General features: G+C 35.1%; 4 protein-coding genes across 4 annotated transcripts; 1 reads left to right on the forward strand and 3 right to left on the reverse strand.

Annotated features, from left to right (window-relative positions):
- Positions 1-19: 19 nt before the first annotated feature.
- On the reverse strand, positions 20-5,682 carry LOC105952550 (putative galacturonosyltransferase 6). Its single transcript, XM_012976116.2, has 9 exons — positions 5,111-5,682; positions 4,960-4,994; positions 4,488-4,529; positions 4,246-4,393; positions 4,077-4,150; positions 3,044-3,273; positions 2,006-2,363; positions 839-1,360; positions 20-599 (listed from the first exon to the last, which is right to left on the reverse strand). Exons 1-9 carry the CDS (start codon positions 5,220-5,222, stop codon positions 324-326), a joined length of 1,797 nt encoding a protein of 598 aa, XP_012831570.1. The 5' UTR covers positions 5,223-5,682; the 3' UTR covers positions 20-323.
- A 3,291-nt stretch (positions 5,683-8,973) lies between these two features.
- Positions 8,974-14,258, forward strand: DRIP2 (DREB2A-interacting protein 2). The gene is made up of 8 exons (XM_012976107.2): positions 8,974-9,677; positions 9,787-10,027; positions 10,827-10,926; positions 11,423-11,747; positions 11,831-12,267; positions 12,379-12,432; positions 13,303-13,375; positions 13,675-14,258. Exons 2-8 carry the CDS (start codon positions 9,844-9,846, stop codon positions 13,843-13,845), a joined length of 1,344 nt encoding a protein of 447 aa, XP_012831561.1. The 5' UTR covers positions 8,974-9,677; positions 9,787-9,843; the 3' UTR covers positions 13,846-14,258.
- A 283-nt stretch (positions 14,259-14,541) lies between these two features.
- LOC105957731 (PRA1 family protein F2) lies at positions 14,542-15,507 on the reverse strand. Its single transcript, XM_012981694.2, has one exon. It carries the CDS (start codon positions 15,312-15,314, stop codon positions 14,736-14,738), a length of 579 nt encoding a protein of 192 aa, XP_012837148.2. The 5' UTR covers positions 15,315-15,507; the 3' UTR covers positions 14,542-14,735.
- Positions 15,508-15,792: 285 nt separating this feature from the next.
- Positions 15,793-21,835, reverse strand: LOC105956670 (uncharacterized). The gene is made up of 24 exons (XM_088817412.1): positions 21,645-21,835; positions 21,462-21,512; positions 21,191-21,361; positions 20,770-20,901; positions 20,545-20,684; positions 20,368-20,454; positions 20,125-20,250; positions 19,838-20,020; positions 19,621-19,722; positions 19,352-19,522; positions 19,178-19,257; positions 19,015-19,076; positions 18,333-18,410; positions 17,988-18,038; positions 17,714-17,884; positions 17,479-17,610; positions 17,235-17,374; positions 17,063-17,149; positions 16,840-16,965; positions 16,586-16,756; positions 16,388-16,489; positions 16,129-16,299; positions 15,958-16,037; positions 15,793-15,884 (listed from the first exon to the last, which is right to left on the reverse strand). The coding sequence occupies exons 1-24, from the start codon at positions 21,664-21,666 to the stop codon at positions 15,800-15,802; spliced, it is 2,721 nt and encodes a 906-aa protein (XP_088673538.1). The 5' UTR covers positions 21,667-21,835; the 3' UTR covers positions 15,793-15,799.
- Positions 21,836-22,178: the final 343 nt, after the last annotated feature.

Here is a 22,178-nt window from a genome sequence, read left to right on the forward strand (position 1 = left end):
AAATTACTTGGGGCTAATATGATTAAGAATGCTAATTAAACCTGGAATGCATCGTATACAACAGTCTTAAACCATATGACATCAGCAATCTCAATATGAATTCTATATACATGATTTCAAGTTCAAGTAAGAACCATCATCTCATGGGCTTCACCGAATTCGGCCCGTTATTACTATGAAACGGATTCAGCTTCTAAAATCTTAATAGTAGATTAAAAAACTTTGAAAAATCGAAATTTACATGTAAAAATTGTGGAAAAATAGGAAAGAATGGAGTTGATCGCATGTGATTTCTACATCTATGGCAAAAATTTCTTCTTAAACTACTCGTGGACGTTGCATTGTTGAAGGTAGGGATGCTCGTATTTGACATGTTTCCTCCACAAGGGCTTGTGCTTATCAATCCCAATATCCAACCATGGTTTAAGTATCCCATCAAAATGTATGACCGAGGCTTGTTCTATGTCCTCCTGCCTCACACCAGAGTCGTATCCTAACCCTAGTACATGCCAACTCTTGTCTAAAGCTACCGTTTGTTTGTAAAACGTGACCCAACCAATCGGCAAGGTTCCCGCTTTCCACAGTGGCCTCTTTTTGCCCTGCAAGACGAATTCTTGTATTAGTATCTGCATAATCTTTTGAAACCATTGTATTTGATTTACTAGCATTTTTTATGTTTAAGGTTGTCTTAAAGAGATGGCATCATAAGTTCATAACCACAGACTGAAAAATCCGGCATTGCAGATTATGATTTACATACCACCAAGAAAAGAAGTGAAAATGCAGATAGAATGATAAGTACAAACCGTCATTCAGAACAAAAACAAATTTTACTTACCAAATGAAGATATTTGTGATAGACCCCGGTTAAATTTCGCCGTCTCCATTCGTGAAGATCAAAGAGATTCATCCCAAAGGCCCATGTGCATGTATTGGGGTCAAATTTATTTGCTATTATGGGGTCTGTAAAATTGACAAACATATCCATACGTCGGAACGAGGGTTCACCTTCCTTACAAGTCTGCACTGCACCGTTTACTTTGCCTCTCATATTAATGCTCCAAAGTTTTGTTAAATCCTTTTGGACAACAATATCATGATCTAACAGGACAATTCTAGTGAGATGAGGAAAAATATCTGGCAAATAAAACCTAAGGTGGTTCAGCTGAGATATATAGCGGGGGTCGAGAGAACCTTCCCTCTGCAGAGTTTCATTATATTTGGTGATTAACCATGGAAAATTCTCTATGCTCTCCACGTGAACTGTAGCTTTGCCAGGAGGGTTTGATAAGAACCACATTGACATTGCTGGGAGGTTGAGGAAATCCGTCACTATATGAAATACTATTTTCGCTGGATCCTGTCGAGCAAAGAAAATGTAACTATAGTTTAGCGGTTGATAAATATGCATAATTTAGAACTGAGAAACATCCTGTTCAAAAAAAAAAACAGAACTGAGAAACATCGAGCATTTGCCAATATCCATAGCCTCCCAATAATTATAACCCGTCATGCTGAGCACAATTTATCTTCTACATCAATGAGTTGCACCAAAAGAAGTAAAAGGTATATTAACTAGAAACCCCCTATAATGCATAAAATGTAGACAATTATTTGGCTTTCTATGTGGAGAACTGCAGCAGTACTTCTGTTAAAAATCCTACCTCAGGTAGAGGGATACTAGTTAGCCATAGAAATGTAAGATGTGATCAGCAGAAATTTTGTTGTTGAATAAGGATTTATTTGACATCAAGAAATGATGATAATAGGGGCCACACTAGAAAACACTGTAATAGCTTCACACAAAATATAGATACATAACACACACACACATTTAAATAAGTAGACCACAAAAAGATGCAAAAAGACCAGCAAATTAATAGATAGAATGATTTTAAGGGATTAGAGTAACCTTTGTCAATACAAATTACTGGCACTTGAAATGAATAACATAGAAAAATGAAGACAGGTGTCAATAGAAAGAAGAGATGCTACAGCAACTTACCTTAGCAGTTGAGATAGTTGAGTTCACAACAACTGAACAAGCCAATATATTGTCAGAGAAAATGGCAAAGTGATAAAGATGAGGATCTTGTAGTTTGTGTTTGTAAGGGAGCTCCCTTCCCCCAGGATCCAAGGCAAAATATTCAGCAGTCAATCTCATAGATAGGCAGTGAAGGCTTTTTGGGATGGTTCTTCCACCAAGTGCTCTAAGAAAAGATTCTTGATTCCTGTGTGACCGGACCTGCTCTTCAGCGCTATAAGTCATAGCACGAAGTTTCTTTATCATGGCAGCACAATCAGGGTAAATACGACTAGCTTTTAACAACGTAGACTCCATTGCTTTCATCTTCTGCAGGGAACTGAAGAAGAGGTTTATATATTAAATACTTCACTGTATTCTCATAGAACATTAGTTTTTCGGCACCATTACATGGCCCTGACATCTATGTTGTCACAAGGCATTCAATGAGACTTAAAACATAGGCATGAGTTCAGTGATCTGTTAAACAATATCTCAGTTTAAACTTGCTCGGGCAGCCACAGGAAAGAAGTACTAACACATGTCTGGTTGAGCAAGTTCGAGAAATCAAGAAAATAAGAAAAAATGCGAGACTCGTCCATGAGCTGGATTAGGATCCCAAGTGCAATTTAATAAATGACGAACTAATTACAAAATAGGCGGAGAAGCAAAAACAGGAAGATATTATGTAATCCTAATTTTTTTTTCAAAGGTGATTTCGATTCACGAAAAACATCAGACATCAATTAGTAGCACATTAATTATTTTACTTCAGAGGGCATGAGGGATCTTCCTAAACAATTTACAAGTGCATGTTTCATTGTCGTCGTATTAAAAATAAAAAAATCACAATGAAATGATGTGGGAGAGCAATTAACAAATTAGTCGATATACTCTAACAATGCTAACAAAAAAAGGCCACAGCGGCCGCAGCATTAATTGAAATAGGGTATGCCACAAGTGAAATATTTGCGACAATAAATGAATCCTAATAAAGAATATTATGAGCAAAGGATGTACCTCCTAGATACACGAGAATCTTTGGTAGACTGACTCATGGCTCGTTCAACCTCCTTAATTCGAAGTTTCAACTCTTTTACGAAATGAGAACTGATATTTGCTGGTGTGAAATTTAAGTACGCTTTGGCCTTAATCACCTGATCTTTCATCTCTTTTACCTTCTCATCCAATGCCCTCGACCTGGATCGTACAACTTGATCATGTTGTACCCTGCTTACATGTGACTCTTCCTTTGGTGAACCAAAAGAAAACAATTAGTGGAGTAGAAGGAATGAAAATAAAAAGAAAGACGAGAAGAGAAACTTATGATACATTTGACAATTGACATAGCACTACTTTCTACATCCAGCAACACAGGTCAAGAAAGGATGCTTTGGTTGAATGACCGGGAGAGAGTAAATATGAAAAACAGTTCTGATAAAACATCGCTGTAATCTTTTAGTACTTCACGTCAAACTCTTGTGCATGTAACAGATGCAATGTGAGTGCATAACACAGGAGAAAACCAGAAGAAAAAATTGAAAAGTTATGACAGTCGAATTATTAGTACTTTAGAACCTAGAAATAAAGATATATTTTATCGTAGAAAATTTCACAGATAATCTCCACGTAAATTTCCCCGAAAAGGCATATATCCGCCTCATGGTTTCACCGAATTATAGTCTTTGAAAAGGACATCACACAGTATGGACTATGGAGACTCAATGTGCATCAATTTCTCGGAATTCCCTTAAGATTTCAACAATTATTCTAGAGATATTCGTGATAGCCAAACTAGTGCACTCATAGATTCGTTCCATTCACATCATTTTAGCAGCCACATACATCACTCATAACTCATTCCGAATTATTGATGACTAATTGCAATTCAAACAATTTTTAGCAAATTTGTATAGAACTCGGTGAATTATCAAGGGTACCTCCAAAATGCAAAATTTAATATGACATAAATTTATATATTGATATGAGAAAAATAGTAACAAAAAATAAAACTGCAACAGCAAAATCATTAACATTGATCGGAATGGCATACCTTCGCCACGGGCACAGGCACCTCTTCCTCTTGCCGTCTTCTTTGGCCACCTCCATTTTTGTCAAGTCTAGTTGCTGAACTTGAAATGAGAACAGAAAATATAAACTAAGACTACAACACAATAAACAACAGATAATTTTGAAATAAAATGCACAAGAATAATACTGACCGTTATTTTTCAACGAGCCAGCATCATTAGTTGCAAAACTAACTTCACTAAATCTTGATTCCTCGCTAGAACTAAAATTAAATGCAGAATTAGCGGGATCGTCTTTGTACACCAACAGGGGAGGTTCTTTCAAACCTCGACTTTCTTCCTAAACCACAAAATTATAGTATAATTAAGTAAAAGAAAAAAAGAAAAACAACATTACATCTTCCACAAAAACCAATCGATCTCTCTCTGGTTACCTGCTCTATGGCACTAAGTGTTTGAGCTTCTGTCCTGTGTTTCTGCAAATAAAAGAAATCCCAGATGTAAATATCTCAGTTCCTGATCACATATTTGATCACACACTCCTAATGCTTTAAAGTGAAGAGCTGAGACTAAATAACGTGTGATAAATCTGAGTAGCAAGGAATTCATATATAAAAAAATAAAATAAAAAGGTCACATTAGCAAGGAGAACTACACCAAAAAAAACACTGAGATGCATAACCTTCGATCACAGGTTCCGTCCCATGATCTCAGATAACCAAATGAGAAAATAAACTCTCAAGCATATGCAACTATTCTATCAATTCTCAAATTAAAAGAGCACAAAACAAAAGCAAAAACGCAGAACTCAAGTATCGACCGTCAACTACCGGAAAATGACATTACAACGCAGATAGTACATGAGTATAGCAATATCAATAGGTGCTAAGGAAGAGAGATTCATACAATGATGGATAACTCTTCAACGAAGTCTTCCGATACTGCACCAACAAGGAATAGCAAAACGAATAATCACAGATCAGATTTAACAAAGTAAAAAATATAAATACAAAAAAATCGATGCGTACACGGAGGAAGAAGAAAGCCAGCCACTCACCATCGGAATTAATTTGTTTGAGCCTATACGACAGTATAAAAATGGGAACAAAAACAGAGACGCAGAGCAAGCAGAGGATCAAAATCCTCGAGCATTTACGAAATGCCCTCATCAAACTTCTCCGCGGAATCGAGTTAACGGACAATCCTCCGCATCGGAAAACAAAAAAATTACAAAAAAACCTGTAATTGTTTAATTCCAAATCGCAATTTCCAAAATCTCGAAACTGAACAAAGTCGGAAAAAATCGTGGTGATGAGATGAGAGAGAAACTAGTTAGGGTTTTTCACCGATAATAAGATCTCGAGGAAGTAAAATTTGTGTGCTCAGAGTATTTTAATTCGTCAGAGAAAATAAAATAAGAAAAAAAAGAAAAAAAGGAAAATTAATTTTTTTTTAAGTGAAGGGCGGGGAAGGCGGGGAGAGAAGGTGGTGGCACGTTCGTATCAGGACGGGGTGTACCGTGTGCGCGTCGAATGTGATTAGGGATTATTTTTTTATTTTTTTTTTATTTTAATTGGTGGGAATTGGAATTTATTCAATGGTTTTTGTGGAGATTTGAAATGCGGGAATAACGATGTAATGATAGGGACTGGTATTTTATATTATTTAAATTTCGATATATATATTATTAAAAAAATATTTAGTAGATTTAAATTACTATAAATTAATATAATTGTTCGTTATAAAATTTCTCAAATTAATAATTTAGTAGGTTTTTATTCGGAGAAAAAAAAAACCATTTTTTTTTTGATTAAGAAAAAAAAAAATAAAAAAAAACTATTATAAAGTTATTAATTTATAGAAATTTTAATGAATATGTAACTTTTTGCCTGACGCGTCAATTTACAACTATCCAAAGTTTTAGAGATAAACAATCCCAACAATTATTTCTAAACTTTACTCACCACTTTTGGCACTATATAATTTTTATCTTTTTTCTTCTCATTATCACTAATTGGTGGATATAGTCATGTGGTAATTATTACATCAAAATAGAGTCTAATTACTCGATTAGCGTTTGACTTCTGCTAGTTTGATATAGTCCCAATTTTGCATTAATTATAAATAAATAAATAATCGATATAGTCACATTTTTCATTATTTCAATAAATATTATGTTCTTAAAGAGTTTTCAATATATAGAATTATTTTATTAATAATTGGTCCAAACAACTTATAATCAAATTAATTCTAATCAATTGGCCCTAAATAAGCACAACTGCATTAATTTATTTGTTTTTCAATTAATTCAAATATTAGACATTATATAAAATATATTTAAAAAAAAACTTAATTATTATATTGGTAGTCTCCTTTATGATCGGGCCTGATTTAAGATGAACCTGATGGGCCAATTACCCAATAAAGAAATCATGTATACATACGGCAACATTCAATGTAATTAATTAATTAATTAATTAGTGAAAATAGACTACAGTTGTTCACGTGACACTGATGTTGATGGTCACGAGCGAAATCTACTAGCAATGCTTTTTATAGCAAAGCAGCTTATAAACAGCGTGAGCTTTTGTTATTATAATTAGTCGCCCCAAAATATAGTAGTATATATATAGTACGCACCGGCACTACATCCCACGTGACAATGGTTGGGTTTGTCGAAAAGAAACGTGAAAAGAACCTACTAGACAAAACATAAAAGCGCGCTTCTTAATCTCCACTCCTCGACACGTTTCTATGGATAATTCATTTCAATCACCCAATTTCATGTATATAATGTAACTAATCATTGGCAATATGTAAACATTACTTGCGGACACGTGGCAAGTATATGTTCCTTGCGTGTATCCTACAACTCCTGATAAAAGAGTACAGTGTAGTTGTAGAATAAAAATATTTTAATAATATAATGTTTTGTTGATGAGCATTTCTTTTTTCTTTTTTCATTAGAAAATAAGATACAGCCCAATAACATATAGATATACAGAGACAAATTCGGCTTTAATTTGGATCCATCTATCTGATTTGGGCCTTTGGTAAATAAATTTAAATATGGGCCCGGACCTTTAAATAGTAAACACCCTAATGGTGAGTGAAATAAACTTATAAAATGCAAATTATTATTTTAAACGAGTAATATTTCTATAAAAAAAAATTAATAATAAACGAAAAATAAATGAACACCATAAAATAGGTATTGCCCAATGCGAGAGCAGTGGGAAATTTTGAGCTTTACATGGGCTTGACGACTGACGATCGGTTGGGCTTTTCTCGGCAATACTCAACTCGAACATTGGTAAATGTAGATATTAATAAAAAAAAAGTATAATTGCATAATAAGTTGATTATTGATGCAATTGTTCTATATGTTCAATATGTTGGGTCATTAATATCTATAGCTAGGTGCCATAATATTGTCAAAGTTGTAAGCTTTGCACATCATCCACCTAATAAGTGTCAATACCAGCTAATGATTTGATTTATTTTATTTGTTCTACTTAATTAGTTCATCATAAAATTATTCTAAATGGTCTGCTGCAAAAAAAATAAAAAATTACTTTGAACTTAAAAGCATATAACACAAACGAACTCAAAATGTGCATATCATTTTGCGTAGATTACGTCTGCACGAAGCGAACATATTTATTCTAGGTCAATAATCAAAATTGGACGAAATTATATTTGAATTAAGGCGGACTACTTCCCGAAATAAGAAAAGGCAACGGAAAGGGGAAAAAAAAACATGCCTCATGTAAGTATTAAGTAGGGTTCCCACGCATGATTCCACACATATGATTTCATTAATTAAAAAAAAAAAACAATGGTGATTATTTGATTTATGCGTAATTATTAATTATTATAATTAGTAATTAATCTTTTAGTGTTTCTGGTGCTACTGACTTTCACTTTTAGGGTTTGACTATGTAGGATTATTCATGCTAATTTGCGCCCAAATTTGAACACCGAAACGCACAGCCCATGCTGTTGTTGGTTGCACGCAAAGACTGGTAAGTGCTAATGTGTACAGCCAGCGCATGATAATCCCCGGCCCCACAAGCCGGACTCTTCCGTCCTTTTATCGGCAAAACCATAAAAACGGAGTAAATACAACTTATTTGTTTTTGGTCCTTCAAAGTTTATTATATATTAGTTTGAAGCCACGTCCTTTTGAGCTTTTGAATTTTCTCTGATTATTTGTCCAATTGAATTAAATCAATTTTAATTGAGTTTGAACACACGAATGGTCAAATAGTTTATATTTAATATGTTTATGTTAAATGGGATTAAACATTGCATTCATGGAGATAAAACGTGTTTTAAGTTTGGCTCGTTGTACTAACTAATTATGTCGAAATGAACTTTTACGATATCTAAAATCGAATATCGAGTAAAATACATTGATTTTTAGCCTAATTGTTTTTTATTTTCCCCTTAGAATTTCATACATCACTAGCTCAATTTGGATTAGAATTGTATTAGTGGAATATCTATTTTGAATTTTCACAATGTCTTAGTTTGTTGCAGCATGCGGTTCTTAGCAATTATACTTGTCTTTCTATACACTTTGATATCCGCCCCTCAATGTTTGCTTTTTCTGCAAAGAGGCCCCCACAAAACTATTTTTGTACAAAGTGATGAGTAGTATGTGACTTTTTTTAATATATAAATTTGAAAACAAAATACTAGACTAAAATATATATTATATATATATTTTTTTAAATATTTTTTTTAAACTCAAATTTTGATGCGCTATTAATTATTAGTTAGGTTCATATCTCTAATTATGTTTCAAAATTTAGGAATTATATATTTTTTTGAAAATTTTAAACTACATAAAAAAAATACATGCCCATTATTTAATTGAAAAGACCTATAATTAAAATTTGAAGTTTCATTCCCTCATTTTGTTTAGGTAAACAATGCTATATTTGTCATTCAAAGAATTTCAAAATCCAACATCATGATTGTATTTTCTCTTTAAATTTTACGAATTTGTGATTTATGCTTTCCTTTTCTCTAAAGATCTAGAGATTTCGATTTTCCGAATTACGACCAATATTTCAAAATTTACAATAAATGCTGAATTATCTGTCCGTTCGGCTATTCCGTTCACTATTAATGATGAATTATCTGTCCGTTCCAGATGTCTGTTCCGTTACGAAGACTATACGGTCTCGGTCGACGGCCGTGGTCGCAATAAATAATATAACTTTTCTTTTACAAAAAAAATCACACTTTTGAAAAAAAAAAAGTAAATGCTAAATCTCTTAAATACAAGGGAGTTGAATGCAAATAATACAATGTATTTTATTATTTAGTATTTACTCCTTCAACAATACCACGAGGTCTAATAAATCTGGAAAAAAGTAAAATATATTTCCTTCATGCTTATTGTAACAGCGAAGCCGAAGCCCCTCTCTCTCTCTCTCTCTCTCTCTCCTCTCTCTCGCTCTAGATTTCGACTCTGAAAACCCCACCGCACACAAATACACACACATACATACACAGATCATCGAGGAGACGCCACCCCTTGAGGCTTTCCACCCACGTTCTCCTTTTTCCCCAAATCAAATCCATCTTCTTCTTCTTCTTCTTCAGATTTGCAGGTCAATAATACAATAATCCCTCTCGAATCTGTTGTGTGTTTCACTAATTGCGGTTCTGTTAGCTGAATGATTTTCTCTGCGACGATTTGTGGCTTTGGGTTTAATGCAGATATAACGGAGTTGTGAGGAGTGAACGTAACTTCCCGTCCGCCACGGTGGTACTCGCATGCACCGCACAGGATACGTGGGTACGATTGTAATTTTGTCGAATTGGGCTGTGAAATTGGACAATACGATGTCGCATCAGGTCGTGAAAGTGAGGCGGGAGGCGGTGGCGCCATGCATGACATGCCCTCTCTGCCACAAGCTCTTCCGCGACGCCACCACTATTATCGAATGCCTCCACACATGTACTGCTTCTTCTTCTTCCCCAATTTATTTTTTGTTATCGTGGTTTTTTACTTGTGATTCTCGGTCGGCTATTGAATTAATTTTTGGGGATTGTGTGTATACTTGCGATCTGAGTTTTCCTGTGCAGATTTCGTGTTAATGATGTGGGTATTTTGGATGTGTGTTTGTGGATTGTTTCTAAATTGATTTGAATTTGTTTTGCCTGGGCGTTGGTTTCCTTAGTCGGTTTAATTGAATATTAATTGATTTAAGGAGGGCATTTATCTCAGGTTTTCATTTATTCATCAAAATAGGGGTAATTTTGGTACTGTCTGGTTTATTTAGCCCAACACTCCCCCAGTAATTATGATTGAATTTGAGATAGAAGCATGCCTCTGTTAGAGTTAGGAGAACATGTTCATTCTAGATCTTCAACAAAGACTGGAGAAAATTTGAATAATTGGTGGCGAATGTTTCATCGATTAATTGGTGCTCTAAACAAATATTGCCTAAAAGATTAGGTTGCTTCAGGGGAAACAAATTTTGACTTGTATCGTGTACATGTTTGTCGCCATTACTTGGATGATCTCATGTGCAAAGAGCTTTGCTACTGTTTATGCTAAGGTGACTTACTGTAATTCTGTGCATTTCCGGTGTAAATGTTTTGCATTTCCTGTGCAATTATGTGCATTTTTTGTTGTCATATTTGAAATCTGAGGTCAAATTAACGACATGACCTTTCTATCAATCAGAAAAAATGTGTGATTTTGAGAATTTCTCACTGATGGACCAAATTTCTTTACTTTGCCTATCTTATAGTTTGTAGGAAATGCATACATAAGAAGCTTTCAGACGAGGAAATGGAATGCTGTCCAATATGCAACATTGATTTGGGATGTGTTCCTTTGGAAAAGTTGAGGTTAGATTTTAACTTCTTGCTCTTTGGATCGGATTTTGTCATCTCTCTTTTTGATTTACTGAAAATGCACATTCGGTGGTGTATAAGCACACCCATTACACATTAGTTGTTCATTGAAAGGGAAATTATGATTTGTGTGTGATTTGCTCATTCTTGCAGAATCACTTTAATGATGAACGATAACTTGCATGATACATACAAACACTTGTGAATATAGGATTTGTTCGTGGGTGCATGCTCCTAGTTTTAGTTCTTTTATTTCTTCCATCAGATTTCCGGGTTTTATGTACGTGATATGCACAGGTCCTGCACTTGTTATGAGCAGTATTGAATCTAGTCTTTTTTATGCACAAACAATGTTATTTTGGTGATCATATAACTTTATACTAAACATGCTTTTATTTACATTTGGCATATGTGCTTCAAAGGTGCATATAAACTTGAAAGAATAGAAAACTTTTTGTCCTTAATCTGTCACCGCTGCTTTTCTTACCAGGCTGGATCATAATTTGCAAGATGTGCGGGCAAAAATATTCCCGTACAAGAGGATAAAGATGAGAGCACCCGAAGTTGCTCCTGTCACATTACCTGCCAAGAGAAAGGAAAGATCTCTCTCATCATTGGTAGTGAGCACTCCCAGAGTATCAACGCAGAGCGGAATGACTGGGAGAAGATCCAAATTTACTGCAAGAAAAGCATCAAAGGGTTCCAGTTTTACATTAGAGAAACCCGTTAAGAAAGAAGACATGTACATGGAAGATCACCCTCAAAGATCTAGTTCACCAGAAACGCTCAACAAATTCCCTCAGACAGCAAGGCAGGTACGGTATATACATAGTCCCAAAAGTCACAATTTTTGCACACAAACCGCACTATTTGTGCTCACTGAAATTTTTTGTTGCAGAATTCTGTTGCTAACGAGCCATCAAATCACCCTAGTTCTGAAAAGGGAAAAGATAATGGCTGGGAAGCAAAAGTTGATCTTTGGAAACCTTTAAATTGTTTGGTGGAGGCAGCAAATAGGAGCAAGTCTTCAAAGTTTAGTAACCAAGGATCTCTTTCTAAATCGGAAGCTGTAGATTCTCATGAGAATGAGGGACTTGTTGCTAAATCTAAGAATAAAGAACACAAGCGGAAATTGAAAGTTCAAGATGAGAAGAACTCTAGTGACTGCAACCTTCCAGATTCAGAAAGGCCTAAAAAATTTCGCAGGGTTCGCCCAAAGAAGGCGCCGGATGCTGGAGAATTTAGGGTTCCTGCCCAGACTGTGCTCGATTCTGCTAATGCCAAATTTGAACGTAGAAATTATCCAATTTGGTTTTCTCTGGTCCCAGATGAAAAGTAAGCTTTTTAACTCAATCTTTAAAAGGAATAATTCTTCATAAGTAGAGAATATGGTTATGTGTTTTCTATCAATATGCTTCCCCTGATTTTCTTGTAATGTATTTGCAGGGAAGGAGATGGACCATCATTGCCTCAGATTGCTGCAAGTTACTTAAGAATAAAGTGAGTTTTGACTAACTACTCTCTCATCTTAGCATTTTTCTTCTTCTTTTACAAAATTTGGGAATGGCTGGAAATTATGAATGCCCTGTGAGCAACCTGACGGGCATAAACTATTAATGTTCATCGTTGAATTATTAAAAAAAATCGAAAATTAATTTTTCACAGATTTTGTTAAAGAGTCTTTATAATTACTGGCAAGTATATTTTCATGCATATACTACTATCATTATTGTCATTCATTGTTTGGACTATTGCTGCTTTATATTTTGAATAAATCACCGTTTCTACCCAATTTTTTTAGGACAATTGGTGTAGGTAGGCTCAATATTACTTTGGATTCCAAATGATAATTTCTTATGCATTCCCACACACACATATAATAACTTCAGTTTTCACATATATGATATATCCTTGTAAGATTAACCTTATGCCCAAATCCCCTGTCATTCTTTGAATTTAATATTGAACTATGGTAACTTCATGAAGGACAAAGTTCCAATAAAAGGGAACCAAGAGCCAGAAGTATTAGTCTTGATTTCATCCATAAAACCTGAGTTGGAAAATACTTGAATCTTGATGCTTATGAAAATGTTTTTATACTTTGAAGAGGTATTAGGTCTGAATTAACGAGGGGGATGACTTGGGATTTCTAATTTAATTTCTGTGAAATTATTGAATGGGTTAAAGATCTATTTGGCTAATGCTACATAGTGAATTCTACCGTTATACTTCTAGAGATTATTGAATATGTTTGTCTTCTTCCCTTCCGGACTTGTCCTGAATTTGAATAAGCCTTGGTGGATTTTATTGATCAAATGATTCGTCAACAATTTATTACTTTCTCATCAAGGTCCATTACATTCTTAACAGGGACGGGAGTATACCAGTTTCTTATATTCAAAAGTTCCTCAAGATGAAGTTAGATCTGACAAGTGAAAACGAGGTAACTTTTCATCCCTGTAGTAACTTAAAACGACTCTGTTCTCAATTTAGTGCATATTAGGTGCAGACTGTATAGACACTGTGCATGGTTTGTGCAAGAAACTCGTTGCTTGAGTGAGAATATCATTTCAAATCCATAATAATAAATCATTTGAACTTATCTGGTTGGATTAATTTTGACAATTGATTTCGAATGCGAAGCTCTCATTCTGAACTGATTTTTAAATTACGCTAAAAAAGTTAGATGGAAAAGCAATCTGCTTACATGTCATTTTTATTTTTATCTAAACGTTTTTGCAGGTCGAAATAAAATGCATGGGACAGAAAGTGATTCCCACATTGACACTGAATAATCTAGTTGATATGTGGCTCCAAACAACTAGCACCGAGAAAGTGTCGGCCACAATTGGTTCATCGGCAAAGGACTTTGTGATGGTATTGGGCTACGCACGCAGAGTTCCCGATTCTTGAAAGCCCATTTTTCCTCCAGGGGTGTATTCTGAAGGGGCATATCCGTCTTCTTGGGGAGCTAGCCAGTAGTACTACTTTCATTATCTCCATTGCTGGTGCCAATACCATTATGCATATCAATTGCATCTTTCTGCCTCTTTGCCAGTAAATCGACTCCTCCATCACCGTGGATAGATAATACTAAAATTTCTTCATTCCATTGATATAGATTAAATCATTTTCTTGTTACGACGAACATTTCCTTAGCAAGTTGTTGTGTTAGATAGTCTGTTGTGTTATTTCAAGTACTTGTTTGTTTATCTACTTGTATGCACTCGTATACCGCTTCGAATTTTCGACTTGATCTTTACTAATAACTTTCTAGTGCAACTGCAGTGCATATATATATTGTTCGATGTGTTTGTTTTGTACTAGTTATGTGCAATGCTCGTGTGCTCTCTCGTTATAGTCGTGACAGTTGTGCGAATGAAACGAAATGAAATGAATAATATACATCCTATGCAAAACTTTGTCCCTTGGATGCTTAAACTATATCATTAGAATTTATGGGTAATGTTTCTTGAAAGTAAAGCTTGTAGTTAGCTTAAATATTTCAGAATATTCCAAGTTTTACATATACATACAAGTATACATCAGGTAAGCAATAAGATCAATCAAACCTTTTGATTAATATTCTATAATAATAATTAACAACAATTCAACTTGAAAAAAATCTTTATCCAAACATTAGTTCCTCCAAAAAGTAAATATCACATCAACTTGAGTATTTGATTTGTGATAAGAATGTATGATCATACCTTTTGATTTCATTTCTGCCAAAAAAAAAAAAAAAATTACTATGAACAAACCAATACCTCATTCGCCATTTTATAAATCTGTAAAACAACTTTTCAAAACCTAGCTCCAACAACGGATTGCAATCCGCCATAAGCAATCTCATCTTCATCCAGGAACAAATCCTCCGTAACCCTGAACGTCGCGTGCAGAACAACCGCGGCCGTCCCAATTGAAAAGGACACCAGAACATTCAACCACACCCGCGTGAGAAGCAAGCTTCCGAGCGTCAATATTCCGAGCCCAACCATCACCATGCGATCGTCCACCATTCGGTTGAAGACCACGATCGGTTCGTCGCGGAAGAAGTAGAGGAGAAACCAGAACACGAAGATCACCATAAAAACTATCATCGAGATCGGATGGTACAGCAGGCTGAGGAATAGCACCACCAGCACAATCATCGCGTAATTGACGCGGAAATGGCCGAGGTTGCGATTGAGGCGGGAGGCGAAATCGCCGAAGCTGTAGGGTAGGGAGTAGGAGGCGGGGTGGGCGAAGAGCTCACGCCACGGGCGGCGCGTGGCGTAAAGCGTTTGAGTGCGCGATTTGGCGCGGAGGAAGACTCCGCTCCCTCCGCCTCCTCCGCCGCCGGCGCCGTACGGCGGTAGGCTACTGTACCCGACCGACGCCATTTTTGATTAGTGGAATTGGAGAAAAAACCCTAATTGTTTGTGATTGGCTGACGAATCTTTACAGGAAGGAACGAATGGGTATTGAGAGATCAATACAATACGCCGTCGTTGGGCGTGTATTTTGAGCGTCGCGATATGTACGCGGTGAATGAACTGGTCCAGCTCCGTACAATGAGCTCTTTCCAGATTCCACTATTACAATGGAAATTTAAATAAATAAATAAAGAATGGAATATCCTATTTTCAGTAATTATTTGGCAATTAACAAACATAATTGCATTTACACCCTCAGTCAGAAAATATTATACAAATCACAACACTAATGTATATTTTGTCACAAAAAACCCCCTATATGGTTTACAACTTCACATCTCGTGAGCAGAAATTCTATGTAACAAAAGAGATCATCAATGCAATTAATGTTACATAGAATTTCCCTACAGAAATATTAAATCAGATTTGATTAAAAAAAAAAAAAAAAATAGCTATCCGAAAACTCTTCGTATGATGTTCAGTGTCTCCAATGGTTGCCTTGCAAGCCTTTCATGATATAAAGAATCAACAGCCTCTCTGCCATGAAAAATAAATAAATTAATATATGTTTAAGAAAAAAAAATCAAATAATAAACATTGATGCTCTCACCTATAAGCTTCGCCGATTTCCTTGTTTCTCGGATCCAGTCTAGTACCCCTTACAAATGCTCCCGACGCCATGGCATAATTCTTCGTAAAAAAATATATTTAGAGCCCGAGTAACTTACTTTAATTTTAACCGAATGAAATTTAGAGGTTGAGTTAAAACAAATTGCATTACTTTGAGTAGCATCCATGCTACACCTTCTCTATAGTGAGCTTCGGCCGATTCAGGTCTCATTTCGACACACGCCTCAGCATCGTATAAAGCGAACGCAGGTTCGTTTAACTTCCCCCAACATATGCTTCGATTTGATCTTATTCTTGCATCACTTGGATTCATATAAATTGCCTAAACACTCACATTTACACGATATCATCAAATTCGAACTTATTTATAAAAAAAAAAAAAAAAAAAATTTACTGCATGGGAAAATTACCTCACTGAACCATTTAACTGCAGCTGAGTAATATTTTCTCCTCATAGCATTTTGACCTTTCTCAACAACTAACTGAAAGTAAGCATTCCTACTCTGCTCTCTCTGCAACAAAACCAAAAAAGTAACGACTTTCAAGAACGTAACCCCGTTTATGTCACACTTTTAAAAACATTCGTGAAATACGTTTAACTACTAGACCTTAGTCTTGGCTTCTTCGGTGTGGAAGTAGTTTGTTATTCCGTGAATGGTCCAATCGGGACAACTCGGAATTCTCTCGGTCAATGGAAATAAAATCTTGACTATATTAAGATTGCCCGCATGGGTAGCGTACTCTATAGGTTTCGGACAAGCCTCGTTACCGTCTGAAAGCTAGACAAAACAAGATTAGACAATTATATATTTCGTAATTAAGAATTAAAAAAAATTAAAAACGAAAAGAAAAGAAACTAAACTGTGCTAACCGAGTTTGGATTGGCTCCAGCAGAAAGCAAAGACTTAACGACTCGTGCATTGCCTATCATCGCTGCACACGCTAAAGGGCTTACACCACACGAGCTAATGTTTGGATTAGCTCCAGCCTGTACATGTGCAACAAAACAAAACGAATATTCCGATTTTACCCTTGTCCAAACGGAACCTTGAAGATCAAATTTTAATTCGGTGACGTATATATACCTTGAGCAAAAGCTCCAAGCATTGAAACGAGCGAGAGGAAATTGCCGACACAAGCGGAGAGTGAGAGAGTAGTGAGACTGGATTTGGCTGTAAAAAAAAAATCGGATTCGAATAGCAAGGTACAGAATATTTACACAAGATTTTACGTAAATGAAACCATGTGTTAGCCTACCTTTGCACCGTGACCTAAGAGAAACCGAACAGAGTTAACATTGCCACGCGATGCAGCACATTGTAGCGGTGTTCCAAGCACAGAATTCAACTCTATATCGGCACCTTTCAATAGCAACATTTGCATAAGCTCCCTGTTATCTAAAAACCGAATTAAAAAAAAACCCTAAATTAACAATTAAATGTTAGTTATCACAAAAAAAAAAAAAAAACCTACAAAAAACAATCGACAAGAGTTGCTAAACCTTTTTCAGCAGCATAATGCAAAGAAGTCATCCCCTTAGAATCGGCGATTGTAATATCGGCGCCTCGGATGATTAGATACTTTGCGGTGCTGATATTTCCCATTGCAACAGCATTCAGCAGTGGAGTATCACCTAAAGATTAAATCACCAAAGCAAATAAACAACGCATACTAATGAAACAACGCATATTCATTAATGAAAACATCGAAAGAAGAGACTGAAGAGATATATATACCGATTTCAGATTTGATGTTGATGTCGACTTTGACATTGTCAATCAAGAACTTGCATATATGAATAAATCCATTCTCAGCGGCACAATGCAAAGGTCTCCTCCCCTCACAGTCGTTAACAATGTCGCATCTTCGGCGAAAGTCGGTATTACCCCCAAATCTCACTTCCAACTCTGTCATCATTCAACGGCTATTTTAAAATCCCACAAATTAAAAATTAAAATTACAGAAATAAAAAGATTTACAGGAATGGTCACAAAAAAAAAGGGAGTTTACGGTGAAGAATTTCAAGGTCTCCACTACCCGCAGCTTCAAGAATCAGAGCATCTGCCATTGTATGAACATTAAAATAAATTAAAAAAAAAAAAAAAAAAAAAAAAAAGAAAAAAATATTGCTTGAAAACCCAGAAAAAGAAATATAATCAACGAAAGATGTTCAAGAAACTAAAAAAAAAATGTGTTGGTTTCGAGCAAGAACATAAATAACACATACATATACACGTAAGCAATCGATGTGAAACAGGGGAAGTACATTACATTAATTTAATATTCAACACAAAAATAAAACATGCAAATAAGTTTCAACAAAAAGGGTTTTAATTAACAGGCACGATTACGAACCATCATCGGAAGGAGTATACATGGATGGCGTTTTGTGTTTTCCAGTTCTTGAAAGTACAGTGGAAATATGAAGAGCCCCTGTTTATTTATAGCATGGAGCTTAGCTTTCTTCAAATTGAATGGTTTTGTTTTTAATGCTTTTTTCAGCACTACGTACGGTTTTATGGCTTTCTCTAGACTCTAGGGCTTGTTTGGCCAAATCTCTAATTTCTCAGTTTTTGCATTCACATTTTTACTTGTTTATTTAATTAAATAAATAAATTTAGGGTTTTCAGGGGATAGGGGCAAGCCACGTTCCGCTATTTTAATATGACGGTTTTGTCCTTTCCTGACATGATCTGACTATTAATTTCATAATCTAAATTGAATAAATTTAATTTTTCTTTGGGAATGTCCTTTCATTTCTTGTCCGAGTACTACCATATATGTAATTATTTATTACTCTCGAAATATAAATTAAAATGATTTTACTTTTCACATTATTCTCTACTTATATTTGCCAGAAATAAAAAAATAATTAAAGAAAGAGCAAATTAAGAAATTACTAATACAAAACCCAAAAGAGGTAAATACAAACACAAAAAACAGGAAATTCTATGTCACACACAAAACCATCAAAATTCAAAAGCAGCAAAAAAAGTTGCAATAATTACAATAACGACCTCATTATCGGTAAATGTTCACGGCGTCCTCCAACGGTAGGTTTGCGAACAAATTTCGCGCGATGCAGCAACAACAGCTTCTCTGCAAATAATCGAAGAAAAATAAAGAAAAAATCAGATACAATCGAAAGTACAAATTCAAAATTCTAAAAGAAATCAAGCGATAAACGATGAGATTCTCACCCGAACGCTTTTTCAATTTCCTCATTTTCTGGTTCCAGCACTTTAGCCCTAAAAAATGCCCTGCATGCCATCACGTAACTCTTTGCAACGAAGAAAAAAAATTAGAGCCCGAATAACTTCAATTTTAATAATCGAACAAAATGTTGAGGCTGAATAAAAAATATAATGCATTACTTTGAGTAGCATCCACGCGACACCTTCCCTGTAGTGAGACTTGATCCAATCGGGCCTCAATTTAACGCATTCCTCAGCATCGTATAAAGCAAATGCAGGTTCGTTCAAATTCACCCAACATATGCTTCGATTCGATTTCAATCTTGCATTATCCGGATCCACGTAAATTCCCTAACAACTCAAAAAAATTCAAAACCACCACAAAATTGTACGGTATCCGAACTTAAATAACAAATATATCAAAATTACGACTTAACTCGTAAAATTACCTCACTGAACCATTTTACTGCAGTGGCGTAATCCTTTCGCTTAACAGCCTCTTTGCCTTTCTGATCAACAAACCGCAAGTACTCTTCCTTATTTTGCTCTCTCTGCAAAAATAAAATAAAATAAGTAATTAAATGACTAATGATCAATTCGCAACGTCAAAAATTGCAAATATATAAAATGATTAATAGGAATTAATTAGAAATGAAAGATAAGTACCTTTATCTCGACCGCTTCGTAGTGGAAGTAGTTTATTATTCCACGAATGGTCCAATCGGGATAGATTGGAATTCTCTCAGTCAACGGAAATAAAATACGAACGACATCGAGTCTGCCCATACTGACAGCTTGCTCGATGGGTTTCAGACAACCCTTGTACTCTTCATTACCGTTTTCCGAAAGCTAATATAAAGACAGCCAAAAAGACGAATCCAATCAAAAAAGAATGTACAGACAATAGAAGGCATAGACAAAAAACAAACAAGTAAATAACATAGGAACTAAACAATGCTAACTAGGTTTGGATTAGCTCCAGCAGCGAGCAAAGACGTAACAACTCGCGGAACGCCGATCATGGCTGCACACGACAAAGGACTTGCACCACATGAGTTCATGTTCGGATTAGCTCCAGCCTGTACCACGTGTTACGATATTAACGAATATTACTATTTTACCCTCGTCAAAAGGAAACCCTCGATTGTGTCTTAATCCAAGTTTTACCAACAAATTATATATATATATATATATACCTTTAGCAAGAGATCCAAGAATTCATGTGACGGAGAATAAATTGCATAGAAAAGGGGCGAAGGAGAAAGTAGAGACACTGGATTTGGCTGCAAAAAATAGTAATAATAAATACCATTCATTTCGAGTAATGCAGAAGAATAATAAATTCTGATACAGGGATTTTTATGTTTGCGTACATTGGCACCATGGTCTAAGAGAAGGCGAACAGAATCGAGATTTTCAAGCGATGCAGCATATTGTAGCGGTGTTCCGTTCACAGAATTCGACTCTATATCAGCCCCTTTCGATAGAAAAATTTCCATAAGCTCCTCGTTACCTAAACACCCAAAATTAACATTAAATGTTGGTCTACTACAAAACCGTAATCCTAAAAATAAGAAATTAGGAACGAGTCGCAAAACCTCGTTCAGCAGCATAATGTAGCGGAGTCATCCCCTTAGAGTTGGCAATTGTAATATCGGCACCTCGGTTAATTAGATACTTTGCTATGCCGATACGTTTCGATTTAACGGCAACTAACAGAGGACTATCCCCTGCAATAGTAGTAGTGTTGATACTAGAATTATGGTCCCATTTCGATGCTTGTAATTGAAAAAAAAAATGCGATAAACACATTCAATTTAATTTATAGATGGTCCCATTTCGATCAAAACTAGCCGAAAAATTCGGTGCAATCAAGATAACAGAACTTTTTGTCAATTAACACACTAGAATAAAATTACCAAAGCAACAAACAATTTAAAAATACACGAGTAAATAAGTAAGTGGGAAACAATATATTATATTATAATAATTATAAAAAATAAGAATAAAAATTCATACCAATATCAGTTTTGATGTTAATATCAACTTTAATTTTGTGAATCAAGAACTTGCAAATGTGAATAAACCCTTTAGCAGCAGCAAAATGCAAACCAGTCAGCCCAAAATAGTCTCTACAAAATTCACACCTCCTTCGAAAATCATCCGCATCTCCGATTTTCACTTCCATCTCTGTCATTCATCATCACCACAAATAAAGAAACCACCAAAAACAAAAACCCCCAAAAAAAAAATCAAAAATGTTGAGAAATAAACAAGAAAAAGTGTCTACCCTTGAGAAGTTCAAGCTCTCCAAGAGCCGCAGCCTTCTGAATCGTATAATCTGCCATTATATGAACATTATAAATAGATACACGTAATCCATATATATATACATATGAAAACAAAACATGCAAATAAAATTCAAGAAAGAGAAGCAAATGAAAAGGGTTTTCATCAGGAGAGAGAGAGAGACCATCTTCATCAGGAGTATACATGGCGGTTTTGAGTTCTTTTAGCACAGAAGAAACTGAAGAGCCCTGTTTTTTTTTTTTTGTTCGAACAAATGTTTTCAGCACGAAGCCACGAACTCAACGTACGGTTTATGGGTGGGGAACGCCGATTGAAGCTTCTCTTCTTTGGGTCTTGTTTGGAGGATTTTAATTTGTGATCTTTCGATTAAAATCTTTTATATATATGACAAGTTAATATTTTTGAGGATTTTTCCGTCTAAATTACAGTTGGTTTAAGTTTTATTTCCTTTTCTAAATTTTCTTTTCGTAACAAATAATATGTTATGAGATAATATGAAAAGATCCTTTTCCGTAATGGATAATATCTTACGAGATAATCTAAAATAAATAATTATTTTTAGTGCAGTATTAATATTTTATTTGTTTTATATATTTTTACCTTGATATAAATCAAGATATAGATGAGAATTACTGTGAGGTTTGATTTTTCATTTCGATTTTGTTAAGGTTTCAAGCGGATAGGGTTAAGCCACGTT

Source organism: Erythranthe guttata, chromosome 4, assembly GCF_056151865.1.
Source record: "Erythranthe guttata isolate IM_541 chromosome 4, IM_541, whole genome shotgun sequence".
NCBI classification, from domain to species: Eukaryota; Viridiplantae; Streptophyta; class Magnoliopsida; order Lamiales; family Phrymaceae; genus Erythranthe; species Erythranthe guttata.